The 27,725-nt window shown below is 39.3% G+C and overlaps 2 protein-coding genes across 2 annotated transcripts; both read left to right on the top strand.

Moving 5' to 3' along the window:
- Nucleotides 1-363: 363 nt before the first annotated feature.
- Nucleotides 364-17,151, top strand: LOC5516513 (cytochrome P450 10). Its single transcript, XM_032386301.2, has 9 exons — nt 364-897; nt 4,241-4,431; nt 5,627-5,902; nt 6,365-6,459; nt 14,552-14,718; nt 14,874-14,952; nt 15,751-15,907; nt 16,456-16,499; nt 16,752-17,151. The coding sequence occupies exons 1-9, from the start codon at nt 434-436 to the stop codon at nt 16,863-16,865; spliced, it is 1,587 nt and encodes a 528-aa protein (XP_032242192.2). The 5' UTR covers nt 364-433; the 3' UTR covers nt 16,866-17,151.
- Nucleotides 17,152-22,965: 5,814 nt separating this feature from the next.
- LOC5516462 (putative Ras-related protein Rab-33) lies at nt 22,966-25,969 on the top strand. Its single transcript, XM_001636475.3, has 2 exons — nt 22,966-23,455; nt 25,028-25,969. Exons 1-2 carry the CDS (start codon nt 23,168-23,170, stop codon nt 25,535-25,537), a joined length of 798 nt encoding a protein of 265 aa, XP_001636525.2. The 5' UTR covers nt 22,966-23,167; the 3' UTR covers nt 25,538-25,969.
- The last annotated feature ends 1,756 nt before the right edge of the window (nt 25,970-27,725 follow it).

Raw genomic sequence — 27,725 nt, 5'->3', positions numbered from 1 at the left:
AGGCGTAATTTTTTTTCTCTCCAACTTTTGAAAAATAAAATCGCCTGATACTCAGGCTACTTTTTCTTAGGTATGGGGCTCCGCTCAAGCGGCGCTTCGCGCCGCGTGGGAGCTCCGCTATAATTGGGCTACTACAGGTAACCCAGTTAAAAAACAGTTGCATTTTATAACTGGGCTACCACCATCGCCAATTCGAGAAAAGCCTGAGCTCCCGGAACCTAATTTGTCTACAGATAAAAATTAATTCATTTAAAATAAATTCACTGACAGAGTGTCCTAGCTCCCCCGCCAGCAGGCGTGCTAAAGTGTATTGCGTGACAAGACTTATAAACAGGCTTGTTTTCTATTGTTGCGTGACAAAGAGAGAGTAAGCCAAACAATATCCCAGCAACTTCAACAATTAACGCGAGACAAGCAGGGCAGCACAGACGCAATGCCTTTTCTTCAAAGAATGAGATTTTCTGCGGCCGGTAGGCTTCGACAGATGAGCCGAGTTCTTAGTAGAACCATTTGTCCTAGAGTTCTAGGAACACAAGCATCACAAGTAAGAGTTTTTCGATACTCGACAAAGGCATACGAGAATCATGACGCTATGGACATACGGCCATTTCAAGAGATTCCTGGTCCCAAAGGCCTTCCATGGATAGGATCGATTCATGATTATATCTTGAAAGGCGGATTTTCCAAGCTCCATCTTCTGCGCCAAAGCTATTTCAAGAGATACGGACCAATATATAAGGATCATTTGATGGGAACAACTACAGTCAACATCTCTGATCCGGAGGAAATCACGAAAGTAATTCGCAACGAGGGAAAGTACCCAGAAAGGCCTTTTCATTTCGATGCAATAATAAAGCACAGGGAGAAAACGACCCAGCCCCAAGGGGTTGTATATGCGTAAGTTCAGAATTGCTATGAGTTATGTTTTTCTAAGTTATCCTTCTTGTACCTGGAGGTACTTGTCTGTTTCCTCTTTCTTTAATTTATTCTACACTAGTAAAGTAAACAAGGTCGCGGGATTTGTCTGATCACAGCTCAAGCTTCAGTCTCGTCCCAGGCCCCACGTACCTTGCCGCGGGCATAAACAGGTAGAGGTCCTGGGCTCTGGAACGAGATTGCTCACATTTGGTGGTTATGTTTATAAATATCCTCTTTTACAATCAAGATTCCGTTATAAAAGGGATAAGTACCCCTTTTGTACATTTTATTTAACATGATCTATTAAACTTTCGGATTGAATTCTTTTCCAAACAGTTTCTTGTATAGCAGAATATATTTTAAATTTATTTAGAAAATAATTCATCGTAAGGTATTGTATTTGTTCAGACCCTACATGGTTCAGTGTTTAGTAAGATACAGGGTTTCTATCACTACAGCTTGCTATCCGGCTCTCATTTGGGGTTATTCGGAAATGTTTTGTTTACGAATATCTAGAATTCTTTGGATCGCGAAAAAGGCCGGTGCCCGGTTGACGAGGTTTCCAGAGGGTGGGGGGGGGGGGGGGGGGCAGAAATTTCAGGAGGAGGGGTATCTATAGCCCTAAAAATCCAGAGGGGAGGGGTGATATAGACATAGAAATAAGGCATCGGGTACACAAGAATGTATGAGTCTCCAAATAAGTTATTGATAAAATAATTGGTACAGACAGACAGACGGACAGACAGACGGACAGACAGACGGACAGACAGACAGACAGACAGACGGACAGACAGACGGACAGACAATTCTTCCCTGCTTCCCCTTATACAAAGGCCAGTGGAGAAGGAAATGATCTTTATTTTCTACTTGTCCATTTTTACAAATTTCGCAAATTCGTTCATCCGGTACTTTATAGGGCCTCGAATATCGGCCAGTTTCAATTGCTTAACGATTATTGCTTAGTCGCAATTAGGTTAAAGATATTCGATGGCTGTGATTGACAACCTGACTCAGATAATCTTCAATAATGTATTTTGATTTAAATTTCCTATACGTTCCTAGTTTATTACTTTGTCCTTGTTTTTTTTTTCTATTATCATTATTCACGTTTGATATCCACTTTTGAAATTCAAGGTCATTATGTAAGTTTAGAGATCCTTGTCAGTTTTTGCCAGAATTACTAAGTCATCCGCGTAAAGTATACATTTTATTTCATGATCGTTAGGATTACATTCATCAAATTTGCTAGGTAAGTCGCTTAAATATAGGTTAAATAGTGTCGGAGAGATCATACATCCTTGCTTTACGCCGACATTGCAAGGGAAAGCTGGTGAAATGGTGTTTCCTATTTTTAGTTACCCGTTATACCGTGCGTTTCTAGTTTTTCGAAAATCGACAAAGCCCGAAAATAAGAAGTTGTTTGCCTTATTTGGTTTGCTTTTAACATATTTATCAATTAGTGATTTTAAAGTGAAAAGACTATCTGTAGTGCCGTGCTTTTTTCTAAAGCCACATTGTTACTTGGTTGATTATGCCTTTTAAAATTATATAGTCGTATAGTCGAGCATTAAAAATATAGGTAAAAATTTTGCTTAAAGATGATAGGAGGGTGATACCCCGATAATTTTCTACGTTTGCAGGATCATCTTTTTTATGAACTGGTACTATAAGTCATTAACTCCAACAGTCCAAGAAACTGGATATTTTCCGGAATTTGATATGTTGTAAAAAAAAAACTTTCAGTGGTTGGATAAATGTATCTTTATTTGATTTCAGTATCTCATTAAGTACATTATCAATTCCGGGGGACTTTTTAAGTTTAATTTGTTTGATTGCTTCTTTTATATCGTTACCAGATATTGGATAGTCTAGCGACCCATTCTCATTTAGGCGAAAAGACTCTGCGCGCGTCATTTTTTTCAGGGTCGTTATTTAGTTCTTTAAAATGATAATAAAACTCGTTTATTTTTGATGGATCAATTGATTTCCTTTGTTTGTTTTTGTGAAAAGTTAAACAAGCTTCCCAGTCCACCCCAGAGGGCCTTGGAATCTTTAAAATTAATATTTGTTAGTTTATCACTGAAATAACTTCTTTTTTTTTCGCCTACAGGTTTTTCTAAATGTACGTTTTGAGTCGTGTAATATGCGTCTTGCCTCTTCATTGTTAGAGTTGTTACAAATAACTTGACCCAAGGATTTCAAATTTTCTTTCTCAGTTTTACATTCCTCGTCAAACCATACTTGATTCCTTCTTTTTACATTTTTCAAAATGTTTTTATATCTGAAGCCAGCTTCTTTGCAAGCATCGATATTTTTTTGTAAACAAGTCTGTCATTGTATTAATATTGGTATTATTTAGCGCTTTATTTAGTCGTAATTGTATTTCGTAGGATTTTATTATACCATTCAGTCTTTCGCTATTTTCTTCATTTCAGATTAATTTTTCGTGCACTGTTGTCGCAAATATGTTTTTTATCTTGTGTGCGCGCCCGATTGTGTAGTTCCAGAAAATATCCATACACCCCCCCCCCCCCTCCCCCTATTGAGGGGGCCGGAGTTATGACCCCTCTCCCCACCCCTCTTGAATTTGCAACCCCCTGGAAAAAAATAAATACAGTAACTGTAAAGGAAAAAGAGCATTTTACCCCCCCCCCCCCACCCTCTGGGAATTCCTGGGGGTTTGAAACCCCCCGGAATTTTCAATCTCCTTAATGGGGGGGTATGGATATTTTCTGAAACTACACATTAACAAAACTATTCGTAATGCGTATGTTGTATGGCAGTGATCAGACAAACGCGGCAGCAGGGGATTGACCAATAAATACCGCATTATGTTAAAAAAAACTGCTACTTCCAATGACATAATCGACAAGGCTATTGCCATTATATTTGAAACATGTTGTTTTTCCGTCCATATCACCAATCACACGCCCATTGTAAATTCTCAGATTTAGTGCAGTGCAAGTTTCGATAAGGCTTCTCCCTCTGGCATTAATAGCGCTGTCTCTAGAATTTCGAAAAATTTCACCTTTAGCAAACTTATTCTCTAATGTAAACACATTGGTATACTTATATTCTCAACCCCCCCCCCCCCCCCCCCCCCCCCCCCCCCCCCCCCGGTGCGGATAAAAGTGCAATCAGCCATTTCACAGTAGAGACGGCCGTTAGACCGATAACCAATAATGAGTAGATGAGAGAGCGCCTGGGGGGATCGACGGGAGTGATATGACATTTTGCGCTGGTATTACGGTTTCTGACGTAGGCAGTTGCTGATTCGCTATTCAAGCTCTGTGACTTGAATTTCGTTTTTTCATTTAAATAGGGAAGGCCAAGAGTGGCTGAGACTAAGAACTGCCTTCGGTAAAAAGATGTTGCGACCCAAGGAGCTGGCTAAGCACGTGGTCGGGTTCAGTGACGTGGCGAATGATGCGATGCAGAGCATCAAAGGTGCCAGGGATGGAAAGATGGAAGTTGAGGAGCTAGAACTTCAGCTACAGAAATACACTATTGAATGTAAGCTTTTGGGTTTTCTTGCCTTGACAATGCCCTTTTGTCTCCTCTTGTTTTTCTTCTTCTCCTTCCTTTTATTATCTACAGAAATACACTATTGAATGTAAGCTTTTGGGTTTTCTTGCCTTGATTATGCCCTTTTGTCTCCTCTTTTTTTCTTCTTCTCCTTCCTTTTATTATCTACAGAAATACACTATTGAATGTAAGGTTTTCTCGCCTTGATTATGCCCTTTCGTCTCCTCTTTTTTTTCTTCTTCTCCTTCCTTTTATTATCTACAGAAATACACTATTGAATGTAAGCTTTTGGGTTTTCTTGCCTTGACAATGCTCTTTTGTCTCCTCTTTTTTTTCTTCTTCTCCTTCCTTTTATTATCTACAGAAATACACTATTGAATGTAAGCTTTTGGGTTTTCTTGCCTTGACAATGCTCTTTTGTCTCCTCTTTTTTTTCTTCTTCTCCTTCCTTTTATTATCTACAGAAATACACTATTGAATGTAAGCTTTTGGGTTTTCTTGCCTTGACAATGCCCTTTTGTCTCCTCTTGTTTTTCTTCTTCTCCTTCCTTTTATTATCTACAGAAATACACTATTGAATGTAAGCTTTTGGGGTTTCTTGCCTTGATAATGCCCTTTTGTCTCCTCTTTTTTTCTTCTTCTCCTTCCTTTTATTATCTACAGAAATACACTATTGAATGTAAGCTTTTGGGTTTTCTTGCCTTGATCATGCCCTTTCGTCTCCTCTTGTTTTTCTTCTTCTCCTTCCTTTTATTATCTACAGAAATACACTATTGAATGTAAGCTTTTGGGTTTTCTTGCCTTGACAATGCCCTTTTGTCTCCTCTTGTTTTTCTTCTTCTCCTTCCTTTTATTATCTACAGAAATACACTATTGAATGTAAGCTTTTGGGTTTTCTTGCCTTGATCATGCCCTTTAGTCTCCTCTTATTCTTTTTATTCTCCGCCTTCCTTTCTTTTTCTTCTTTTAATTCTTTCCTGTCATCTTTTATTCCATTCCTTTTTTATTTCCTTCTCTTCTTCCTTCTTTTATTAATTTCCTTACTTCTCCTATTTCCTTCCTTTCTTCCTTTTTTATAACTTCCTTGCTTCTTTTCTTTCTCCCTACTTTCCGTCTCCCTTTTCTTTTTTCTTTGATGCGTGTGCTCTTATTGCCATAATCTATTATTTTACATTCCCCGTAGCGATTGGCACGTTAGTGTATGGCTTTCGTGTCGGTATCTACGACAGTCCACCGAGAAAGGAATCAAAAGAGGTCTTGGATGCGGTACGGATATTCTTTCCAAATCTTTTCAAGCAGGTGACAAGCTTCGACAGAATACTAACTCGTTTCTACGAGCCAGCTTCCTACAAAGCGATGTGCGAATCACATGACAACTTTATGAAGCACAGTGACACATTCCTCCGGGAATCGATAGAAAGATCGAGGGGGTCGAAGAAAGAAGCAGACGATAACGAAGGTATGTCTTATTAAAAAACATCCAACGGGAAGGTTCTGTTGGTTGGTTGCGCTTGGTGAATACTATGTTATTGAATACAAAAAAGGCAATTACCTCTTGATATTTGATCTTGCTTGTTAAAGGGCCTGACCCTCGATGTAATCTGGTTTCAAACTACAAAAGTCACGCGGCAAGTAACGCAAAGTAAAAATACTATTTTTATTAACTAGATATTTTATATTAAAACTCAAAACGTCTGCAAAAAGCTGTTTATATTTACTCTGATAACGAGGGTAGTCAGGGCTCTACGACCGCGAAAAGATAAACCTGCTAAAGCCTAGGTTTCATGCCCGAGTAACACAGCACCCCCAAATTATCCCATAACACTCCCATCTCCACCCCAACTCCGTAAGAAGACTGCGAGACGGGTAAAGATAGAAAAGGTTTGCCGTAGGGAAGATCACAATTTTTCTCTTTTTTTAGTGGTTACATTTGTAGAACATCTTGCATCAGAAGGTCTAAGCATGAAGGAGATCAACCTGGCGGCCATCGATATGTTTGTCGCTGGTGTCGATACTGTAAGTCTATAATTGATTAAAAAACTGATAGGTTTTGCATTAAAAAATTCGAGTCATGTGTCGAACTCGAAAGCTGCGAAAGACAAGCTAAGGCTCGGAGCCCCGAGGTTCCCCCCCCCCCCCTTCGCCTTCTCTGATAAGTTGACGGATCAGAAAAATCAGCAAATATTTCGAATTCTGAAAAAGGGGGACGGTCAACAACGAATTTGGCTATAAGCAGATTTTTTGACGTACCATTAAAAAAGTGAAGGGCGGGGGGGTTCAGTCGTGCATGTTTTTTTTCTTGGCTCCAAGACATGCAAGAATTTTGTTGGAGCTTGCATGTTTTTTTTTTTTTAATTTCAAAGGTGGTATTTATGTTAATAAGGATTTAGACAGTTATCGCACGCATGTTGTTTTCAAAATTGTCAGGAGCTATTTATGTTAATAAGGATTTAGAAAGTAATCGCATGTTGTTTTGAAAATTGTCAGGTGCAATTTATGTTAATAAGGATTTAGACAGTAATCGCATGTTGTTTTGAAAATTGTCAGGTGCTATTTATGTTGATAAGGATTTAGACAGTAATCGCATGTTGTTTTCAATACTAAAGTCAATATGGAATTATTTACTCATACTATACTTATTTAGTATTCCCCAAATCGGTTTATAGCGATTTTCGCGCGCTATGAAACGGATATTTCGAATTTCGCTTAGTGGACGAGTGTCGGGAGTCAATGACAGACGCTTGTCGGCGATAACCAATGATTTCAGATTTTATCCACTGGGCCTCAGGGTCGATGAACAGCGGTAGGATATATTATACTTGAAACCACAACAGTACTACCTAAAAGTAGGACATTTCAGGGACACCCCTGAAATCTTCGTTCGCAAAGTGCGAACGAAGGTGCGAACGCACCCCCCCCCCCCCCCCCCCCCACAACGGCCGAAAGTCCACTTTTGGTTCTCAAAAGACGTGCTATTTGCAGACAAAACTAAAAATCATAAGCTAGATCACTCTGCTATGTAGCCAAATTCGACAATTAACGTCCCGTCCCGTCACTTTTTCGGATTTCGCACCCCCCAGAAATCCTGGGTACGGGCCTGCCTTAGAAGATCGTTGCCAATATAAGCAGCATGTAAGATACCAAAAAAATTCTATTGAAATCACTCGAACAGAGACTTAAGATAAAATTTGAGACTCGGACCGTAGAATGTCCTTTTAGCAAAGAGGTTGGTAGACGGTAGTGTCCTTTTTCTACTTTGGCTGGAAAAATGATGTGATTGTTCTCTTCGAGGCCAAGGTCGTCTGAATTTTCTCCGACACAACCGGCGACAGTATCACAGAAACTATTTCCTTGATTTGTTAACAAGTCATGGGAGCAAAGTTTGAGTTTTATTAGGGTTGAATTGGGTGTCTACAAAACGAAGACCTAAAACCTAAAACCTGTGACCCAAAAAGCTACGACCCAAAAAGCTACGACCCCAAAAGCTACGATCCCAAAAATATTGCTGTTATTATTTAGCCTACCTTGTTTCCAAAGTGGCTACACAGCGTGGATTTGGAATCAGTGATTCTTATGAGATAATTAGCTAGTTCAATTTTTTTTTTCAATTGGGAAATAGGGAAAAGCACTACTTGTGTTTCCAGGTGGTCGTTTCTTAAAACGCCGATAAACTCAGAAACCCGGAATGTCACCCGGTAAACATTTTCGGGTGTTTCTTCTAAAATCTTGATTGCCCGCTAACTAACGGGAAATCGCTCGGGAAATGTTCTAGTTTTGTCGGACATAGCAAAAAATGGCATGAAATTTTCTAATTCTTAATATATAGAAGCTCAAGATTAAGATAAGCTCAAGATACAAGGAGTTCCTCTGACGAAAAGCTTAATTCCAAATTTTTAAGAAATTTAGAAGATATGAAATTTAGATATAAGCGAGCAAAGTTGGCTTAATTTCTGATCAGAGCCCGACTTCTCCCTAAAAACGAGGAGATTTCATACTTTGAACATTTGAAAATTGCACTTCAAGCCTCATATCTCGAAGACGGTTGACGGATTTCCTTCCAACATCCAATCAGGTTTCATCTCTGTCAAATGATTTGATATTTAGCTGTCACAGTGCGCCTAAAAAATATAAACAGCTTTGCGAAATTATTTGAAGTTTTTTTACAAAATGAGACTTTATTTTCTTGTTCTTTGTCTTTCTTTCGAAAATGCCGATGCCTGCACGGCAATGTTTGGGGTGCAAGTTGTCTACAGACATCGACAAAACTTGGATTTCAATATCTATTTAGCCAATCTATTCATAAACTTTGGAAATTAAAATTAAAATTTTACTTGTCGGGAACCCGTATCGGCACGCTACGCTAAAGCTTTCGTTTGATAAAACGCTCTTCCTGGCCTGTGAGCTCAAAACTTTTCTTGGGGCGTTTCTCTAAATTACCGGTAATTACCGGGTCTGTAAGGTTACCGGGAGAGTTTTCGGGATAATTTTTTGGGCAAAGAAGCGTGTCTGAAAACTGAGTGCAACTACAATTTTCAATGGGCTATCTCTAAAACGGGGAACGGGCAATCGGGGAATGATAAAACGGGGAATACTAAAACGGGGACTACTAAAACGGGGAATCTCTAAAACGGGGAATACTAAAACGGGGAATCTCTAAAACGGCGAATACTAAAACGGGGAATCTCTAAAACGAGGAATCTCTAAAACAGGGAATCTCTAAAATGGGAAATACTAAAACGGGGAATCTCTAAAATGGGGAATCTCTAAAATGGGAAATACTAAAACGGGGAATCTCTAAAAAGGGGAATCCTAAAACGAGGAATCTCTAAAACGGGGAATCTCTAAAAAGGGGAATACTAAAACGAGGAATATCTAAAACGGGGAATACTAAAACGAGGAATCTCTAAAACGGCGAATACTAAAACGAGGAATCTCTAAAATGGGAAATACTAAAACGGGGAATCTCTAAAAAGGGGAATACTAAAACGAGGAATCTCTAAAACGGGAAATACTAAAACGAGGAATCTCTAAAATGGGGAATACTAAAACGGGGAATCTCTAAAACGGGGAATACTAAAACGGGAAATACTAAAACGGGGAATACTAAAACGAGGAATACTAAAACGAGGAATCTCTAAAACGGGGAATCTCTAAAACGGGGAATACTAAAACGGGGAATCTCTAAAATGGGGATTCTAAAATGAGGAATACTAAAACAAGGAATCTCTAAAAAGGGGAATCTCTAAAACAGGGAATACTAAAACAAGGAATCTCTAAAACAGGGAATACTAAAACAAGGAATCTCTAAAACAGGGAATACTAAAACGGGGAATCTCTAAAACGGGGAATCTCTAAAACAGGGAATACTAAAACGGGGAATCTCTAAAACGGGGAATCTCTAAAACGGTTAATACTAAAACAAGGAATCTCTAAAACGGGGAATACTTAAACGAGGAATCTCTAAAACGGGGAATCTCTAAAACGGGGAATAAACGAGGAATCTCTAAAATGGGGAATACTAAAATGGGGAATACTAAAACGAGGAATCGCTAAAAAGGAAATACTTAAACGAGGAATCTCTAAAATGGGGAATACTAAAATGGGGAATCTTTAAAATGAGGAATACTAAAACAAGGAATCTCTAAAAAGGGGAATCTCTAAAACAGGGAATACTAAAACAAGGAATCTCTAAAAAAGGGAATACTAAAACAAGGAATCTCTAAAACAGGGAATACTAAAACGGGGAATCTCTAAAACAGGGAATACTAAAACAAGGAATCTCTAAAACGGGGAATACTTAAACGGGGAATCTCTAAAACGGGGAATAAACGAGGAATCTCTAAAATGGGGAATACTAAAATGGGGAATACTAAAACGAGGAATCGCTAAAAAGGAAATACTTAAACGAGGAATCTTTAAAATGGGGAATACTACAATGGGGAATCTTTAAAATGGGGAATACTAAAACGGGGAATATCTAAAATGGGGAATACTAAAACGAGGAATCGCTAAAAAGGAAATACTAAAACGAGGAATCTCTAAAATGGGGAATCTCTAAAATGGGGAATTCTAAAACGGGGAATACTAAAACGGGGAATCTCTAAAACGGGGAATACTAAAACGGGGAATCTCTAAAACGGGGGATACTAAAACAAGGAATCTCTAAAACGGGGAATCTCTAAAACGGGGAATACTCAAACGAGGAATCTCTAAAACGAGGAATCTCTAAAACGGGGAATACTAAAACGGGGAATCTCTAAAACGGGGAATACTAAAACAAGGGATCTCTAAAACGGGGAATCTCTAAAACGGGGAATACTAAAACGAGGAATCTCTAAAACGGGGAATACTAAAACGAGGAATCTCTAAAACGGGGAATACTAAAACGAGGAATCTCTAAAACGGGGAATACTAAAACGGGGAATCTCTAAAACGGGGAATACTAAAACGAGGAATCTCTTAAATGGGGAATACTAAAACGGGGAATCTCTAAAAAGGAAATACTAAAACGAGGAATCTCTAAAATGGGGAATACTAAAATGGGGAATCTCTAAAATGGGGAATACTAAAACGGGGAATCTCTAAAACGGGGAATTCTAAAACGGGGAATACTAAAACGGGGGCCAAACGAAAGGCCGAGTCAGTAAACGAGGCAGGAACCGAGTTAGGAACCAATTCTGGAACCGAATCAGGAACCGAGTAAGGAACCGAGCTTAACAGAGCTTGGAAAAGGTCTTAGAAGTTGATAATAGGCGACGAGCACTTTGAGTCGGCGTTTTATTATCCTGACAAGATTGTGTAAAAGAAATTTTGAGAAGAAGAAAAACAATCTGACAAGACGGCGAGTGCTACCAAAAGCCAAGAAATAAATTACAAAAAAAACCATAGTATTTATATCGGACAAACAAACAAAAGAATAAATAACAAGGGATGCAAATACCCAAAAAAGTGTCTTTAAGATACTGCAGATTCTTTGTAAATGCAATATTCTATCAAACTAGAAGTTTCTAAAAGAAAGGAAATGCTGCGACAGTGATATACAGTTGCTTCAGTGTTGTTAAAACGCTACATGGTATACATGCAGCCACAATCAGCGACAAAACCTTTTGAAAATGACATCTTCCCCCATTAAAAGTTGCTGTCTATTTGGGGGAGAGGGGGTTGGGATGGAGAGGGGAAGATATCAAAGTCACTATGCTACGTAGTTTAGATTTCCATCTAAAGCTGCATTTGAAGCGCTAAAATTTTCAACAGTTTTGTCGCTGATTGCAGCTAAGCTTGAAATTTTAGAAAGTAGCAAGAGAAGTTTACCTTTAGGCGTTGTTTTTTGTTATCGAGATTTGAATAGCTGGCACAATCTTAAATTCTATTTGAGATTGTTGAATTCCTTGCACCTGTGGTCTTACCCCTGCTACTCCCTCGTTTCTGTCATTTTGAAACAAACGCAAAGATGGCGGCGGCTTATCGCATCGCGCTGAGTTTTTCTTCGCTAAAAATACCAATAAACGTAAGGTAGGGTAATTGTTAGAGGTTTGGCAACATATTAGTCTTTTTTTTTTATCGAGAGTCGTGATTGGTAGGGTTTATTTTTTTTTGCTTATCCATTACCTCCCCGTCCTATTTGGTCAGTTTTTAACACAACACAACAGCCTGGATTTATGAACAAAACGATATAATAATCTGTTTTGATTGTTTTACAGTATTAGCTTTTCTATCAAGGTGTTTTTCACCTTTTAGCATCACTTGGGTTTGCTAAAACTTGTTGCATGCTCTTCAGCAATTACTAGAAGGCATTGGGTCATTGTTTTGAACTGATAAGTTTTCCCAAACGCCGTACAGTCCATAGCCAAGTGAGCTAGAGTATTTAGGCATTGAGTTAGGATGCTTGTTTGGTGCCCAATTTTGTCGAGATCTCCATCGACTGCGGGAGACGCGACCATGGCACGTGTGCTGGTACGAATGGTACGCTTCCGACCCGGCTCATAAGTCGGCAAAATCGGTCTGAAACTGTTATTAAATTCTCCTTCAACACTCTTTGAAAGCTGTGGTAACTCGTCCCAAGTAACTGACGAGTGAGCATTTTTCCAAACTTACCGAAATGTGCTCTAAAAATCTTGCTTGTGCACTCCTCTTGTTGATTTATTGACCACGAACACCGTACGAGAGATCAGGAGTCCCATGTCGAAACATGGCACAATGTTCGATTGTTCGTCTGTCAAAATCTGTCAAACTGAAATTTAGTCCTAGTCTCTCGCGGCCTCATTTTTCAAAGTGAGGCTGCGGAACAAGACCCCAAACCAAAATCGAACCAAACACCCGCATATATTCTGCCGCGGATGCTCGTGAATGGAAAGGAAAGAGAGTTTTAAAAAACGATGTCAAGATTAGTATGCTGCTCCTGCGTCGCAGCAATCATCATAAAGCAGCACAGTGTTTGGTGTTTTATTTTACTTACTTACAAAGTTCGTTCTCCATTTATGCCGTGAAGACTGACATCTGAGCTTTCTTTCTCATTGTTTAGATCTATAGCACCTTTGGGATGAAGCCTGTAGCTTCCAAAAGTTTAAAATAGAAATAAATAGCCCGAAAAGTCGTTAAATTATATTACGGTGTTTGTCGCAACGATGAAAACAACGCCGAACGGTAAATAAACCAAGTAAGTTAAGCCTTTTTGCTTCGCTTTTCATTCATTTGGGCCCATGGATCATTCTTCTGTTTACGTCTGAAGGGCTATTAACACCATAGTTGGAACGTTCTAGGCTTCCAAATCGAGAAATAACAACAGCACAAGTTCAGTTAAGACATATACTTTTATTTTAAACTGTTTTCTGAAACTCTGAAGTGATTTAACAATTTAGCAAGTTTATCGATGACGCTTATACGAACCCATATAAACACTTTAAAACTACTGCATATCCCCATCACAACAGTAGATAGATTGTACTTATAATGAACTTGGGCCGCCTGTGATGTTTTCACTCTTTTACACTTTTTTAGTTGACCGTGCGCGGGTGTTTCTTTTTATCCCGCCTTTTTGAAATCGATCGATAAACTAATCGATATTCGTTGATTTGTTTTCTCGTCATTTTAAATTTAAAAAGCCATATAGTAAAACTTTTATTGATTTATTATTGTCAGCGAATGCATACCAGGAAAACACGATTCCTAACTCTGTTTCCGTTTTAGTATTCCCTGTTTTAGAGATTCCCCGTTTTAGTATTCCCCGTTTTAGAGATTCCCCGTTTAAGTATTCCCTCTTTAGAGATTCCCCGTTTTAGGATTCCCCGTTTTAGAGATTCCCCTTTTTAGTATTCCCCGTTTTATCGTTCCCCGTTGCCGATTCTTCGTTTTAGAGATAGACATTTTCAATGGGACAAATAACGACGATTAAAAATGGTTTATTCATTGGCGCGCACAATTGAGAATATGCTCCTTTCATGAAAAACACAATAAAATTCGCTTAATTACCTCATTGGGATCACTGATTCCATATGAGACTTACGCGCTGTGTAGCCATTCGGGAAATAAGGTAGACCAAATAAAAACTGCAATTTTGGGGGGTTCGAAGCTTTTGGGGTCGTAGATTTTGGGGCCACAGGTTTTAGGTATTTAGGTCTTCGTTTTGTAGACACCCGGGTTGAATTAGGACATAAAGGGAAACGAAAAACAGCCAAGTTAGCGGGGAATCCGAGTTAGCCGGGTTCTTCCCTGCTTCCAGCCCAGCGAAATACAGAGAAAAGAGGCCTCTGCTAGCAGGGAAGCCGGGTTCGAAACATGACCGAAAATTAGGTCGAAATCAGAGGGAAACGAACTTAGTTACATTAGTTCAAGTCAGCGGGGAATTCGAGTAAGCGGGGCTCTACTTTAAATTATGCCAACATTATAGCAACATTCTTTATGTAGTGTGATTTAAGGGACCCGATGGCGAGGTCGTGGCTAATATGAGAATGCTTATGACAGCCTTGCAAAGGTAAAAGGAAAACAGTGTTTGTGTGTGGGTGGGGTGGGGGGGGGGGACGGAGGGGAAAGGAGAATCGTTTTTTTCTTTTCAGGCTTTTATCGTGTATGGATTTTTTTGTACTATTGGTGTAAACATTTTAATTGACAGACGGCTACAACACTTCAATGGCTTGTGTACAACATCGCGCGACACCCTGAAGTTCAAGAAAGGTTGTATGACGAAATCACCTCTGTTGTGGATGCCTGTGGAAATCTGTCTGCGAAAAGCCTGGGAAGGATTCCCTACACGCGCGCCTGTTTGAAAGAATCAATGAGGTGATGGCAAAATGAATTATTATATAGACTTCAGTCTGCCGTGAAGAAGTCTTATTAAAGACGAAAATTTGGCAGAGTCGATTTCCAGTTTTTGGTGTATTGTATTCATTGTTCTGGTACGAGATCGCGACAGTTTGGTCTTTTTGATTCTTTAGGTTTAGTCCCCCAGCCGCAGCTCATCTAAGACGCCTGAAGGAGGATACAGTTCTTAATGGGTTTCAAGTTCCCAAAGGGGTGAGCTAGAAATATTCTTTTATCCTACACGAACACGCGATGTTATTAACCTGAATTGAAATAGCTTCAATGTTTTGATAGAATAAAATAAATACTTCCCATATAAAAGCCCCGTGCAAACTGCACGAACACTACTTTCGAAAACGGCTGGCATTGTTGGCTGTTTAAATCAGCCTACATTGCTGACGATTCGAGCGTTGGCTGTTCGTCGGAGCAAAAAAAACAAACAAACAAACAAAAAATGAGAAGATAAATTGCCAACCCAAGCCACCTTCTGAAGTTGTTATAGTGTTATATTATTGTCATTCTTCACCTCGTGTGATGACAGTCCCTGAAATGAATATCAGCTGAACCCCACTCGTTCGCTCCGGAATCCTCCTCACTCCGGGGACTCTGTATTTTCATATTATTATTCACGCTTATACATATCACTAAAATAAAAATAAAAAACATTCAATTACGAAACCAAAATTCAATTCAGAATCACCTGCCCTTTCTAAACAAATATAGGATACGCAATAGGTCGAAAATTTACTGAGTTATTGGAATTAATTGAAAACTCTCGGCCATTTAGTCCATTGAGGACCTTTCCCGACTGTCGGGCATTTAGTCCATTGAGGACCTTTCCCGACTGTCGGCCATTTAGCCACTGTAGGGCATTTAGCCACTGTAGGGCATTTAGCCACTGTAGGGCATTTAGCCACTGTAGGGCATTTAGCCTGTAACAAAGGTGTGGCTGACAAGGGCTTTTTAATTATTTAAATTTAATTAGTTACGTTTTGTTTTTCTTATTTTCAGACAATTGTCCAATTGTCACTATATCCTAATGCATTTGACGACAAACTCTTTAAAAACCCTACCGAATTCAAGCCCGAGCGCTGGTTTAGGGACACAGGTGACAAGATAAATCCATTTTCCTTCAAACCTTTCGGCATGGGCAAGCGATCATGTCTCGGTAGGTCACGTGACAGAGTCACCATACGCAAATATTATTTACTCTGATTACCGTAGAAATTCGAAAAAAACTCACCGATATATATTTAGGCTATTTTTCCGGGGTATGTTAGCATTCATATAGCAGCGCCCCACCCCCTCCCCTAGCCACAGCAGATAGAGGACGTGGCTTTCTTTTTGACACGGTTTTATTTATTATAGGGAAACACACCCCGTGGTCACAGCAAATAAAGGCGGGGCTGCCTTTTTGACACGGTTTTATTTATTATAGGGAAACAAACCCCTAGTCAGCAAATAGAGGGCATCGCTTTCTTTTTGACACGGTTTTATTTATTATAGGGAAACACCCCCCCTAGTCACAGCAGATAGAGGGCGTGGCTTCCTTTTCGACACGGTTTTATTTATTATAGGGAAACACACCCCCTAGTCACAGCTGATAGAGGGCGTGGCTTTCTTTTTGACACGGTTTTATTTATTATAGGGAAACAAACCCCTAGTCAGCAAATAGAGGGCGTGGCTTCCTTTTTGACACGGTTTTATTTATTATAGGGAAACAGGTGGCAGAAATGGAAATTTTTGTTTTCGTTTGTAAGGTATGTGTTTCTTTTTTTCAGAATTTTAAATCATCATTCCCTTACAATCCGTGAATTATCAGTAGTTAAGCTTACTCAATGCGCATAACACCAGTTATGTTGAAGGCATTTCACTGTCGAACCTTATTTTTTGCTGCTTCACATCTGGCATTCTGATAGGGCTTTTGAGTTTGAAAATTCCATAACAACGGTATTGAGGTATTCACGATGTATAATATTGTAAGTTCATTAATTTCACGACCTATGTTTCAGCTTATGCAAAAGTTCAAACTTGAGTATAACAACGACGAGCAAATCAGTGGGGTACTAAAACTCATTATGGCTCCTGATCGTCCCGTCAACATCACTTTCATCGAAAGAACATGAAGCACGCCAAGGATAGCAATAGGAGACGTGCAGTAAGACTACAGCATTCGAGGCGGCAATAAAATCTAATGATCTAATTAGTACTTAAGGAATGCGCTGTGCAAATTATATTCCTTTAAGATGGGTTGCTCTAATCATTAAAGTGAAGTGAAGTTAAGACATAATCATCGACAGAACTTAAAAAAAAAACACGCCAAGGATAGCACTAGGAGACGTGCACCAACACATAATAATCGGCAGAACATGAAGAGACACACTAAGGATAGAAATATGAGACTTGCCCTAAGAAATTGTAATGTCTTTGGTGGGTGGGTGGGTGGGTGGGTGAGTGAGTGATGTAATCATACCTTTTGATGTCGGCTTGGCGAATTTTCGTGCACAGCAATCTTTAACTTTAACTTGGGACACGCTCTCTGTACCCATCGCATCCTATCATCCCGCTTGGGCAATTGGCCTTGCGCTGATTCATAAGCTTTCTCTTGTAACTGTCGCGCAGTCTGGGCAGTTCAAGCAAGGGCAAACAACGAACCTCCCCTCCAAAACACGTCGTTTGAAGATGTTCTGATGCCGAAAATATCAATTTTAAAAGTTGCTGGGAAAAAAATATGTTCCTTTTTGCCCAGGAGGGACGATTCCTTTTTATCCCAGCCAGCAGTGGTTAGGCATTTTAAGCACATGAATAATTGCCCGTATAACCGATCGGTTTTTTCCCAAGCATCTGCTCCAGCGCCCCCAAAAATATTCCCAGCACAACTAGTTCGACTCCGTAAATTTGCCAGCAGAATCATTCAGGACGATTTTTTCCCAGCAACCAAGGGGTCTAACATCTTCCCAGCCAGCAAAAAAACGGGCTGCGGAATAGTATTTTACGGAACAGATCCGTTTTGTTCCCTTGTTCAAGTCTCCTTCAGGACAGGTTTTACCATGCTCCATTACAATGGACAGTACCCCGTTTTTTCCACACTGTGTGCATATTGATTTTAGCGAGAAAAGGATCTTTTTACCATGATTTTCAACAGAAAACGCTCTGCTCTAAGGAAGGTGATGCAAAAATTGCAAACTAATTTTGATCTAAGGAAAAGGTACAATGTAAAAATGATGATTACTAAAGTAAGAATCCGTCGAAGTTACAAATAACAGTTAATTGACTAAAAAAACAATTGTCATATAAAATACTACAGAATAATGAGGCTGAGGAATACGCTTGTCTTGTTGGACATATTAGATGTTTTCTTGAGTAAACGCGAAACTGGTTTTGGCATAGGTCACACTGCGCATTACCTGTGCGACTAGCAAGTACAAGCTTAGTTATCAGAATAACAAAATAGGTTACAACTTTTTAGAACACCTTTTTTACGAAATATTGGTGAAAAGTCTCATGACAGTATAAGAAAATTTGGTCACGTGACTCATTACTTACCGGTGTAACCGCTAACTGTCAGTTTGTATTTGTTGGCTGCGCTATCCACAGAGAAACCGCTTTACTCAGCGTACTGCATGTTCCCATCCCAGTCCCCTAGCTCCACGCGGAGGGTCGTCGGTCCCTGATTGGTCAGTCGGTGAATGTTAATCAGACCAAGCCAAAACTCGCTTGACAGGTTACCGATACCGGTATTGTAGACCGCCCAGTTTTGATAGAAACGCTACCGTCTTGTCGTTTTTGGAATACAAGCCAGGCCTTGGGGCAGGACTGCTCCATTTGGCAATACACTTGCATCAACTGAAGAAAAATGAATATACTCTATACAATAGACACTCGCGTATAAAAACCTAGAAATTTTTAGATCAGACTGAATAGGCTCTTATAAATTGGGCTAGACAAATATATGTCAAATTCTTAATAAGGTAGGTACGATATGGTAATTTTAAAAGTTCATCCTTTTTATCGAATTAAAAAAATGCAGGAAAAATTATTTAAACCAAAAAAGTCTATTTCCTCCCTCAAAAATCCTGCGTTTTATTTTCAGATTCAACACCTCTGTCGCCCCACTCCCACCCCCCCTCACCCCCTTTAACCACCCCCCCCCCCTTTACCCCTCCCTCACCCCCTTTAACCACCACCTTCGTCATGCTATCATCTGTCATAAGGTAGGCACGATATGGTAATTTTGAAAGTTCATCCTTTTTAAAAAAATAAGAATCTTTCAACACCGCACTGTTAGTTTTCACGAATTAAAAAAAAGTCCCCTCTCCCTCTGTGGCAAATTTTTGGACCCTATGGTCTCCAGGGTTACCTGAATCCCTGTTGTATCATCGTTGTTCTTGACGTCATAGATGCCACTTGAGAACCCCCGCGTAGTATTGACAATTCAGCTCTGGAATAATTGTTAGTTACAGTTTTATCATTCAACGTATGAGCCTTTGGAACCAGGCCAAGGGTGTATGGACTTAAAAGGTTGAGGAGTTTCTTACCAGTGCAGTTGTATGGATCAATCTGGCCATAGAGAGCTGAAACACACGTGCAATTATAACCGCCCTTTGTGTTGTTGCACGTTGTCTTTGCGTGACATTTGTGTTGTTGCACGTTGTCTTTGCGTGGCATTTGTGTTGTTGCACGTTGTCTTTGCGTGGCATTTGTGTTGTTGCACGTTGTCTTTGCGTGGCATTTGTGTTGTTGCACGTTGTCTTTGCGTGGTATTTGTGTTGTTGCACGTTGTCTTTGCGTGACATTTGTGTTGTTGCACGTTGTCTTTGCGTGGCATTTGTGTTGTTTCACGTTGTCTTTGCGTGGCATTTGTGTTGTTGCACGTTGTCTTTGCGTGGCATTTTTGTTGTTGCACGTTGTCTTTGCGTGGCATTTTTGTTGTTGCACGTTGTCTTTGCGCGGCATTTGTGTGTTCCGGACGCACACTCGTCGATATCTGTATAAAAGGATTTATTGCCCGCATTTGGTCAGGGAAGGGAAAATAAAACCATTCATTTAATCGGTTGATTTGGTCAGTTGGTAAAGCTGTAGTAAATTAAGTAAAGCTTTATCGAGTTTCCCTCGCATTATTTTATTTGAATGATGAAGACAATAGTAAAGATAAGCTGTTTTAAGGCCAATTTACACTTTCAATTAACATTTTTTAATGGAATTTTTGACGCATCTCTTTGTCGCGCCGTGAATTTTCTTTTTCTCTCCCACACGTGACATATCATACTTCTTCTCTGCGTGACATATCTTAACTCCCATCTGCATGTCACACACCACGCGTGACACATTTTACCTTCATCTCCATGTCACACACCACGCGTGTTACATCTTACCTTCCATATCCATGTCACACATCACGCGTGACACATCTTAACTCCCATCTCCATGTCACACACCACGCGTGACACATCTTACCTCCCATCTGCATGTCACACACCACGCGTGTTACATCTTACCTTCCATATCCATGTCACACATCACGCGTGACACATCTTAACTCCCATCTCCATGTCACACACCACGCGTGACACATCTTACCTTCCATCTCCATGTTACACACCACGCGTGTTACATCTTACCTTCCATATCCATGTCACACATCACGCGTGACATATCTTAACTCCCATCTCTATGTCACACACCACGCGTGACACATCTTACCTTCCATCTCCATGTCACACACCACGCGTGACACATCTTACCTTCCATCTCCATGTCACACACCACGCGTGTTACATCTTACCTTCCATATCCATGCCACACATCACGCTTGACATATCTTAACTCCCATCTCCATGTCACACACCACGCGTGGCACATCTTACCTTCCATCTCCATGTCACACACCACGCGTGACACATACTAAAATGGTACAACCTGCGTTAAGTACATGCTATACATGCAAAAAATTGTAAAAAATAGTAGCCTAATGCGCACATTCCGCGGGAAATAAGATAACTTCTCGAAGAAAGGTTCTTAAAATGAAAAATCAATACCTCTGTTATCCCTCTGGATATACCAGACGCTATCATAGTCCACGAAATCGTCCGGTCTCGCGTCCTTTGTCCGATTACTCAGCTCACAAGTCATGGTGTCGTAAAGATAGTTGATGCTCTGGCACCGTTGATCGTTCCATCAAACTCCGCGAACAACTGTATTCGGTTACTGCCAGTCACTTGGCGTATTACATGATATACAAGTCGTTCGCAAGGGGCACGTCAAAATAGACTGTTTCCGGCAGACGTCTGATGCTTCAGCAAAAGAGAGGAAACTTGTAAACACGAGTATCATCATGACGTTTTGCGTTGCTCTCTTTAGCGCCAGTTTTTGTTAATTTATTGACAACCTGTTTTCAACCTAAAGAATTATATATGTTGTATTAAATTATCCTTAGTAACATAACAGCATAACAATAAAAGAGTTCAAAAAAGTATAAATAACTATATTCTATGGTTTTCCAATTTACTTGGGTAAAAAAGAACACCTTGATTATGGCACTGTGCTATGTAAAAAATATCGAATACCCCATATCACCCATTGTAACCATACAACTCAATCGACCACAGCAAGGTTTCTTTGAAGGTACGCGGTGTGGATTCTATAATAAACAAAGTATGCATTAAAAACCTTTTAAGCTAAAAGCTTGTGAAAATATCTTACCCCCATTTTTAATAATAAGAAGAAAACACAGATGTGAAACTAGACTAGCATCTAGATAATCTTATTGTATCCCTCCAGCTAGAACAAATTATGTAAAATTTAACATTCGTTTTAAAGGACAGTAATTTGAAACAGCATTAATGAGTGCTTCTCCCAAGAAGTAGCTTCAAAAGCACCATCAAGAAATGATTGATGATTGAACATTACTATTTGCTCTTGTGATTTTGTTTATTTATTTGCCCATTTGTTTGTATTGTGTTATTCGTTTGTCTCTCTAACTTTGTTTTTTGTATCTGTGTCTTGCGGTAATTCCCCTATTAACAAGTCTTGCGCTACAGACTAGCCTAGACTAGCTCTCAAAGTTATTTATAGGTAGCGCTATGTCTTATGAAAGTTCCGTATCTCTGTATTTTTTTAACTTACTGTACTCCTGAATGACACAATAAACTTCTATTGTTGTTGTTGTTGTTGTTGTTGTAAAGTTTATTAAAGCCTTTTGCAGTCTGACTGAATTACAGGCTATGTGTGCAACTAAAGTAATTCTAATTTTACCCAGCTCTAAATCTAAATTTGTAAATTATCTTTTGAAATAAAAGAAAACGCAGTGGCTATATGTCCGACAGTCGGGACAGGTCTTGGATGGACTAAATGCCTGACAGTTTTCAATTTATTAAAAAAAAAAAAACAGTAAATTGTCTTCCTAGTGAGTTCAAAGTATTCTACATTTGTTGAGAAAGGGCAAGCGAATCTGAATTGAGCTTTGTTGTCGGTATTGAATGTTTTCCGTTGTCTGTGTACACCATAAAATCGTTATCAAAGTGACACTGAATTTTATCTCCTACAACTGTCGGTACAGTTCTTCAATGGAATAAATGCCGGACAGTTTCCAATTTATTCGAATAAGCCAATAATTTGTAAACCAAGTGAGCTCAAATTATCCTATATTTGTTTAGAAAGGGCAAGCGATTCTGAATTGAGCTTTGTTGTCGGAATCGAAAGTTTTTCCTTGCTTGCGCATACACCATAAAATCGCTATTTTAGTGACACTTTAATTTTATCTGCTACAAGTGGATACAAGCAAGTAAAAATATTCAATACCGACAACAAAGCTGAATTCAGATTCGCTTACCCTTTCTCGACAAATATAGAACACTTTGAACTCATAAATAGGAAGACAATTTGCCGTAATATTTTCGTAAATTGAGAGCTGTAGACACGTAAAAAATCCTGTCACTAAAAATACGATTTTATAGTGTACAAAGACAACAGAAAACATTCAATACCCACAATAAAGCTCAATTCAGAATCGCTTGCCCTTTGTCAACAAATATAGAATACTTTGAACTTACTAGGAAGACAATTTACAGGGTTATTTGAATAAATTGAAAACTGTCGGGCAATTAGTCCATCCAAGACCTGTCCGACTGTCGGGCATATAGCCCACTGCGAAAAGATAAGGTTTAATTTTGTTTACATTAGTGCGGGCTGCCTGTGTTGATTGATGAGCCCGCGAGCCACTGAATGCGGGTATGCACGGAGTAGCACATGACCTGTGTTCGACCTCTCGATTTATTTTGTTTTATTTTGTTAAAATTCTCAATATAATTGTGCATTTCTTCCCACGCAAAGGAACTTCATTATCACAGCTGCTATGCTATAGGGTCAATTACATGCATCCATGTATCGCATGCTTGTGTGAGTCGAAGGACTGGAAGGATTTTTCTAAATGTCGACATTTTATGTTGATGAAACTCCACCCGAGCAAACGGAACAATCAGAAGAACCGCCACAAACAGAAGATTCCCAGGAATCCCCAGACGATTACGCTGTCGATACCGAGGAATTCGAGGTCTTGGCCAAGACATTTAAGATTATCATCATAGGAGATAGTAATGTCGGTAAGACTTGTCTTGCCTATAGGCTTTGCACGGGGAAATTTCCGGAACGCACCGAGACCACGATAGGGGTCGACTTCTGGGAAAAGTCTTTGGAGTTAAATGGCGAGTTTGTTAAGGTATGAGTAACGTGTTAACCTTGCTTTATTTAGTACTTATTAGGGGTTAGTATTTGTGTTTGAGAGACCCCTTAGCCACCCATACCTTTGTCATTCAATAAAAGAAGTGGGCGACAGAAATACAGGAATCTATCAAAGAAACATCTCAAACCAAAGTTTTGTATTTCATTTAACAAATTCAAACAGAGATAATTCAGAATGTTCCCCAAATCAGCCAATGGAACTGGATCCTTTCTCACACTTGGTATTTTGCTGAGATGACAAAATGGGGCTGTCAGAGTCTCTTTAACCAATAAGGGCACCACATTATCAAGGACAGTCTTGTATGACCTATTATTGTCCCTATTGGACTAGTCGGCACAGTTGGCAGAGTCTATTAGCACCATAGTTTTCTCTCACCATTGGGTTCTATCCTTGTTTCATGATTCCAATTAGAGTTGTGCTTCGTGGATCCTTTGGATCCTTTTATCACTGGGTTCTCAAATTTTCCTTCCTCTAGAAACACCACCAACTTCAATGACAGGCTGTGTTCCATGGTCAGACATGAGTTTTATGTAGTATAGAGTACCTACATATATTTTCTAAGCTTTCATTTTTAAATTGACAAAATTATCACATTGTCCAGGGCCCTGCTGATTCTATTAACTGTTGTGCAGAATTTCCTCAGAAGAATGGAATTTAAGAAAATTCAGGCCTTTTATGCTGATATACCTATTTAGTACAAGACATTTGTATTGTAATGGTGTAAAGGTCAGCAGGATTTCCTGTATTACTTCATCAGGAGTGTGAGACACTATCTAAAATACAGGAGAAATTGCCTTTTGGGCCCCCTACTGTTAAAAACCTTCCTATGCCGCTGTTCATGCTATGGCAATGTAAACCTTAATGGACTGTTGAGGCTTCACTGGTTGATATAATATAAGCAGATTTGCACAATTATCTACCATGGCTTCTCATTCTTCTTAAGTTGGCTCGACCCAGTACTCTATCCATCACACCGTCCATCTTTGAAAATGCACTGCATGAAGAAATTGATTCAGATTCCATATCCAATGCACCAAATCAATAACATAAGGATACAAATATAATATGAAGTATAAATTTTGTTCATTAAAATAAATGTCATGTGAGTAAGATGCCCCACTTACTTTTATTCTAGTACAAATTTCTTGCCCATATTGATTTTATTTCATTTCTCTCCAGATATTATGTAACGCATGGCTGTCTAGCCTTGTGTGAATTTTTAGAGAGATCTGTAAGAGAGATCCAAAGCTAGAGTCGCGAGCTTCAAAATAGAGCAAATTTGTGCGTAAATTAAGGAGAAAAAAATCGATATGGGCTAGAAATTTGTATTAGAATAAAAGGAGACACGCGACACTTATTTTGATCAACAAAAAAATTATACGTCATATAATATTTTTATCCTTATGTTATTGATTTGGTGCATTGGATATGGAATCTGAATCCATTTCTTCGCGCAATGCTTTTTCAAAGATAGATGGTGTGATGTAGGGATTACTGGGTCGAGCCACCTTAAGAACTTATTATCTAAATATCTTATTTCCATATCAGTTGCAGCTATGGGATACTGCTGGACAAGAGAGATTCCGGAAGAGCATGGTGTGCCATTACTACAGGAACGTCAACGCTGTAGTTTTCATGTATGACATCACTAGAAAGTGTTCCTTTGAAGCTCTAACCACATGGATAGTTGAATACAGGCATCATGCTTACTCAGGAGATGTACCCAAGATCTTAATTGGCAACAAATGTGACCTTGGACTTGAACGAACTGTCAGTTCTAATATTGCTCGGAAGTTTGCTGATTCTCATAATATGCCTTTATGGGAAATTTCTATAAAAAATGATGCAGAGCTGGAACAAATTGAAGCAATTTTTCTTACCCTGACACACAAACTTTTGAAACATAAGCCACTTATGAACCGAGAGAGAACAATGACTGCAGATGAAAATGTGTCTGATGAAAGCAAAGTCAAAAGAAGATCAAGAGGGGGGTCTAAGAAACCAATAAAGCTTGCTCCTCAAAATTCTATTGAAAAGAAGAAGTGCACTTGCAACTAATCTTAGATTTTTCGTCACGTACCAGGATTTGCTGAGGTTGTGCAGTCATAGGTATCATATATTTATAGTATTTGACAATCCTTCAATAAGAAATGCCCTATTTTTGGTGGCAAGGGGGGATTCACCTGATGTGATATGAAACTCCACACCTATTGATTGAAAATAGAGAAATTTGCCCAGACATAGACTTTCCAAAATTATGATGGGTCTCATTAAATTGTTTTCACTAATTATTTGTAAGAAGCACTAGGGAAAGAGAGTAGAATTATAGAATAAAGTATCAAATTCAATTCTTTTTCATAAGAGAATTTCCAAAAGTACAAATAAATGTTTATAGATTAGGTATTGCTAAGATTTTGGTTAGTGGAGAAATAGATGCTTGGGCTAAATATGCACATACATGAATATAATCATTAAACAATTTTCACTTAATGTATTGTTGCTATGGTTTTTGCTGATGTTCGAATGTCAACATTGAAAACGGAGAACATGCCCCCTGTCTCCAGTTTTTTTGTGACTTTTGATCGAATAATGCTTTATATGTTTTCATACTCTCAAAATTTGAATGGACTCTATACACTTCTTATGAGAACGTCTAATATTCAGTTGAGGCTGGGCCTTTCTTATTTTTGGAGAACTTTAAGGCTGAATTTTAAATTTTAGTGTATATGAAAGATACAGTACAAGAATATTACACAAAAGATCATTAGCAATAATATTTAAGGTTGTTATTATATAAACGCATTCTGCACCTTAGAACACTGACAAACAATGTTTTCTACTATCCGAGAAATCTCAGGCTGGATGTTTTATTAAAAATGTGCTTATAAAAAAAGAGAGTGAATTGTCAAGCAAAAGAGTTACAGGTTACAGTGCCGCACCTCCCCCCCACCACCTTCGCCCACCCCCCCCCCCCCCCCCCAATAATTGTTTCTTAAATTATTAGGGAATCGCATGTCTTGCAAAACTGTCAATGTGTGTATACTGCCTTTAGAGAGAAACGGGAGAAAGGTTGCGGCAAAAAAAACAAAATATCAAAAGATGGGCGTTGTAGTGTATGTTTCGGGGTCAAGCTGTGCTGTGAAATGGCCAAAATGTTGATCGTCTGGACGTACTATGCCAGTCTGTGGCATTTTGGATGCGAACGCAACATCGTGAAAACGGCCAAAAGCAAAACATTTCCGAATAACCCCGAATTATTGCCGGCTAGGGCAATCCACAAAAGATATATTAGGGCTTCCAGTGCTGTAACGGGTTTAGCGCTCCCCTGTTGGCAGAGGTCTATTTCCTATGTATTTCGCTGGGCTGATGTCCAACCCGCTCTTAAACATCGAGAACCCCCTTCAAGAAAAGTATATAAGCAATTATAAGGGGCTGAAGTTACTGTAGTGGGTTGATCAACCCACTCTATCGCAACCCGGTGAGAAATGCTCAACGTCAACCTGCTCTACTGTTGAAACGTGGCGGGCAGTGCTTTGCGTAGATGAGGCTTGAACGTTAATAGTCGCTGATAGTTGTGCGAACGTGAGCCGGTTTTATAGTCCCTGACAGTTGCGCTGCTACGCGCGCGGAAAAGGCACTTAGTCAAGATACACTTCTGAAATAATCCGACAACTAGAAGTGTATCTCACTATTCATTACCTCACTCCGCAAAAAGGCACGCAAAGTCACGTTTCTTTAAGTCCGCTCACACCTATTTTATCATCTTTTTTTGCGATCTGCCACAGTAGTCTAGGCAGACTACACTGTAGCCCTCTGTACAGGGAAGATTATATATTGTCGCTAATACCTTCGCTATTCCTTCTGACTACAAAAGGGTTATTCTCAGACCAAATGGGTAATTGTTAATAAAAATACTCGAAATACTGACGCAAATGTACAAATGTTCAAGACGTGGTCCCTTCAGGGGTTTAGGCTTTATTGGTAAGGTGCCTTGTAGTTTTTGTTAAGAAAAAATGCGACAAAGATAATCATTATAACTCGAGGTTCGCGACGATTAATCTGATATTCTTGTCGTCTTTTGTCGAGTGATTTTAAAGCTGCTACGTCAAAGCTTCCGATTTGTTTAATGTGACGTTGGACCTGCGCGGTGTTTCACGTGCGTACCTCGAGGCCACAACCTTTAAACATTCGATCATGTGTGCGCACTATGGGAGAATCACTCGTTTTTATTTGTCTCTACTTTTTA

The sequence above is a fragment of the Nematostella vectensis genome, chromosome 10 (genome assembly GCF_932526225.1).
Source record: "Nematostella vectensis chromosome 10, jaNemVect1.1, whole genome shotgun sequence".
Classification (NCBI taxonomy): Eukaryota; Metazoa; Cnidaria; class Anthozoa; order Actiniaria; family Edwardsiidae; genus Nematostella; species Nematostella vectensis.
Note: the sequence above shows the minus strand (reverse complement) of the source record. Positions and strands in the feature narration are given on the sequence as shown.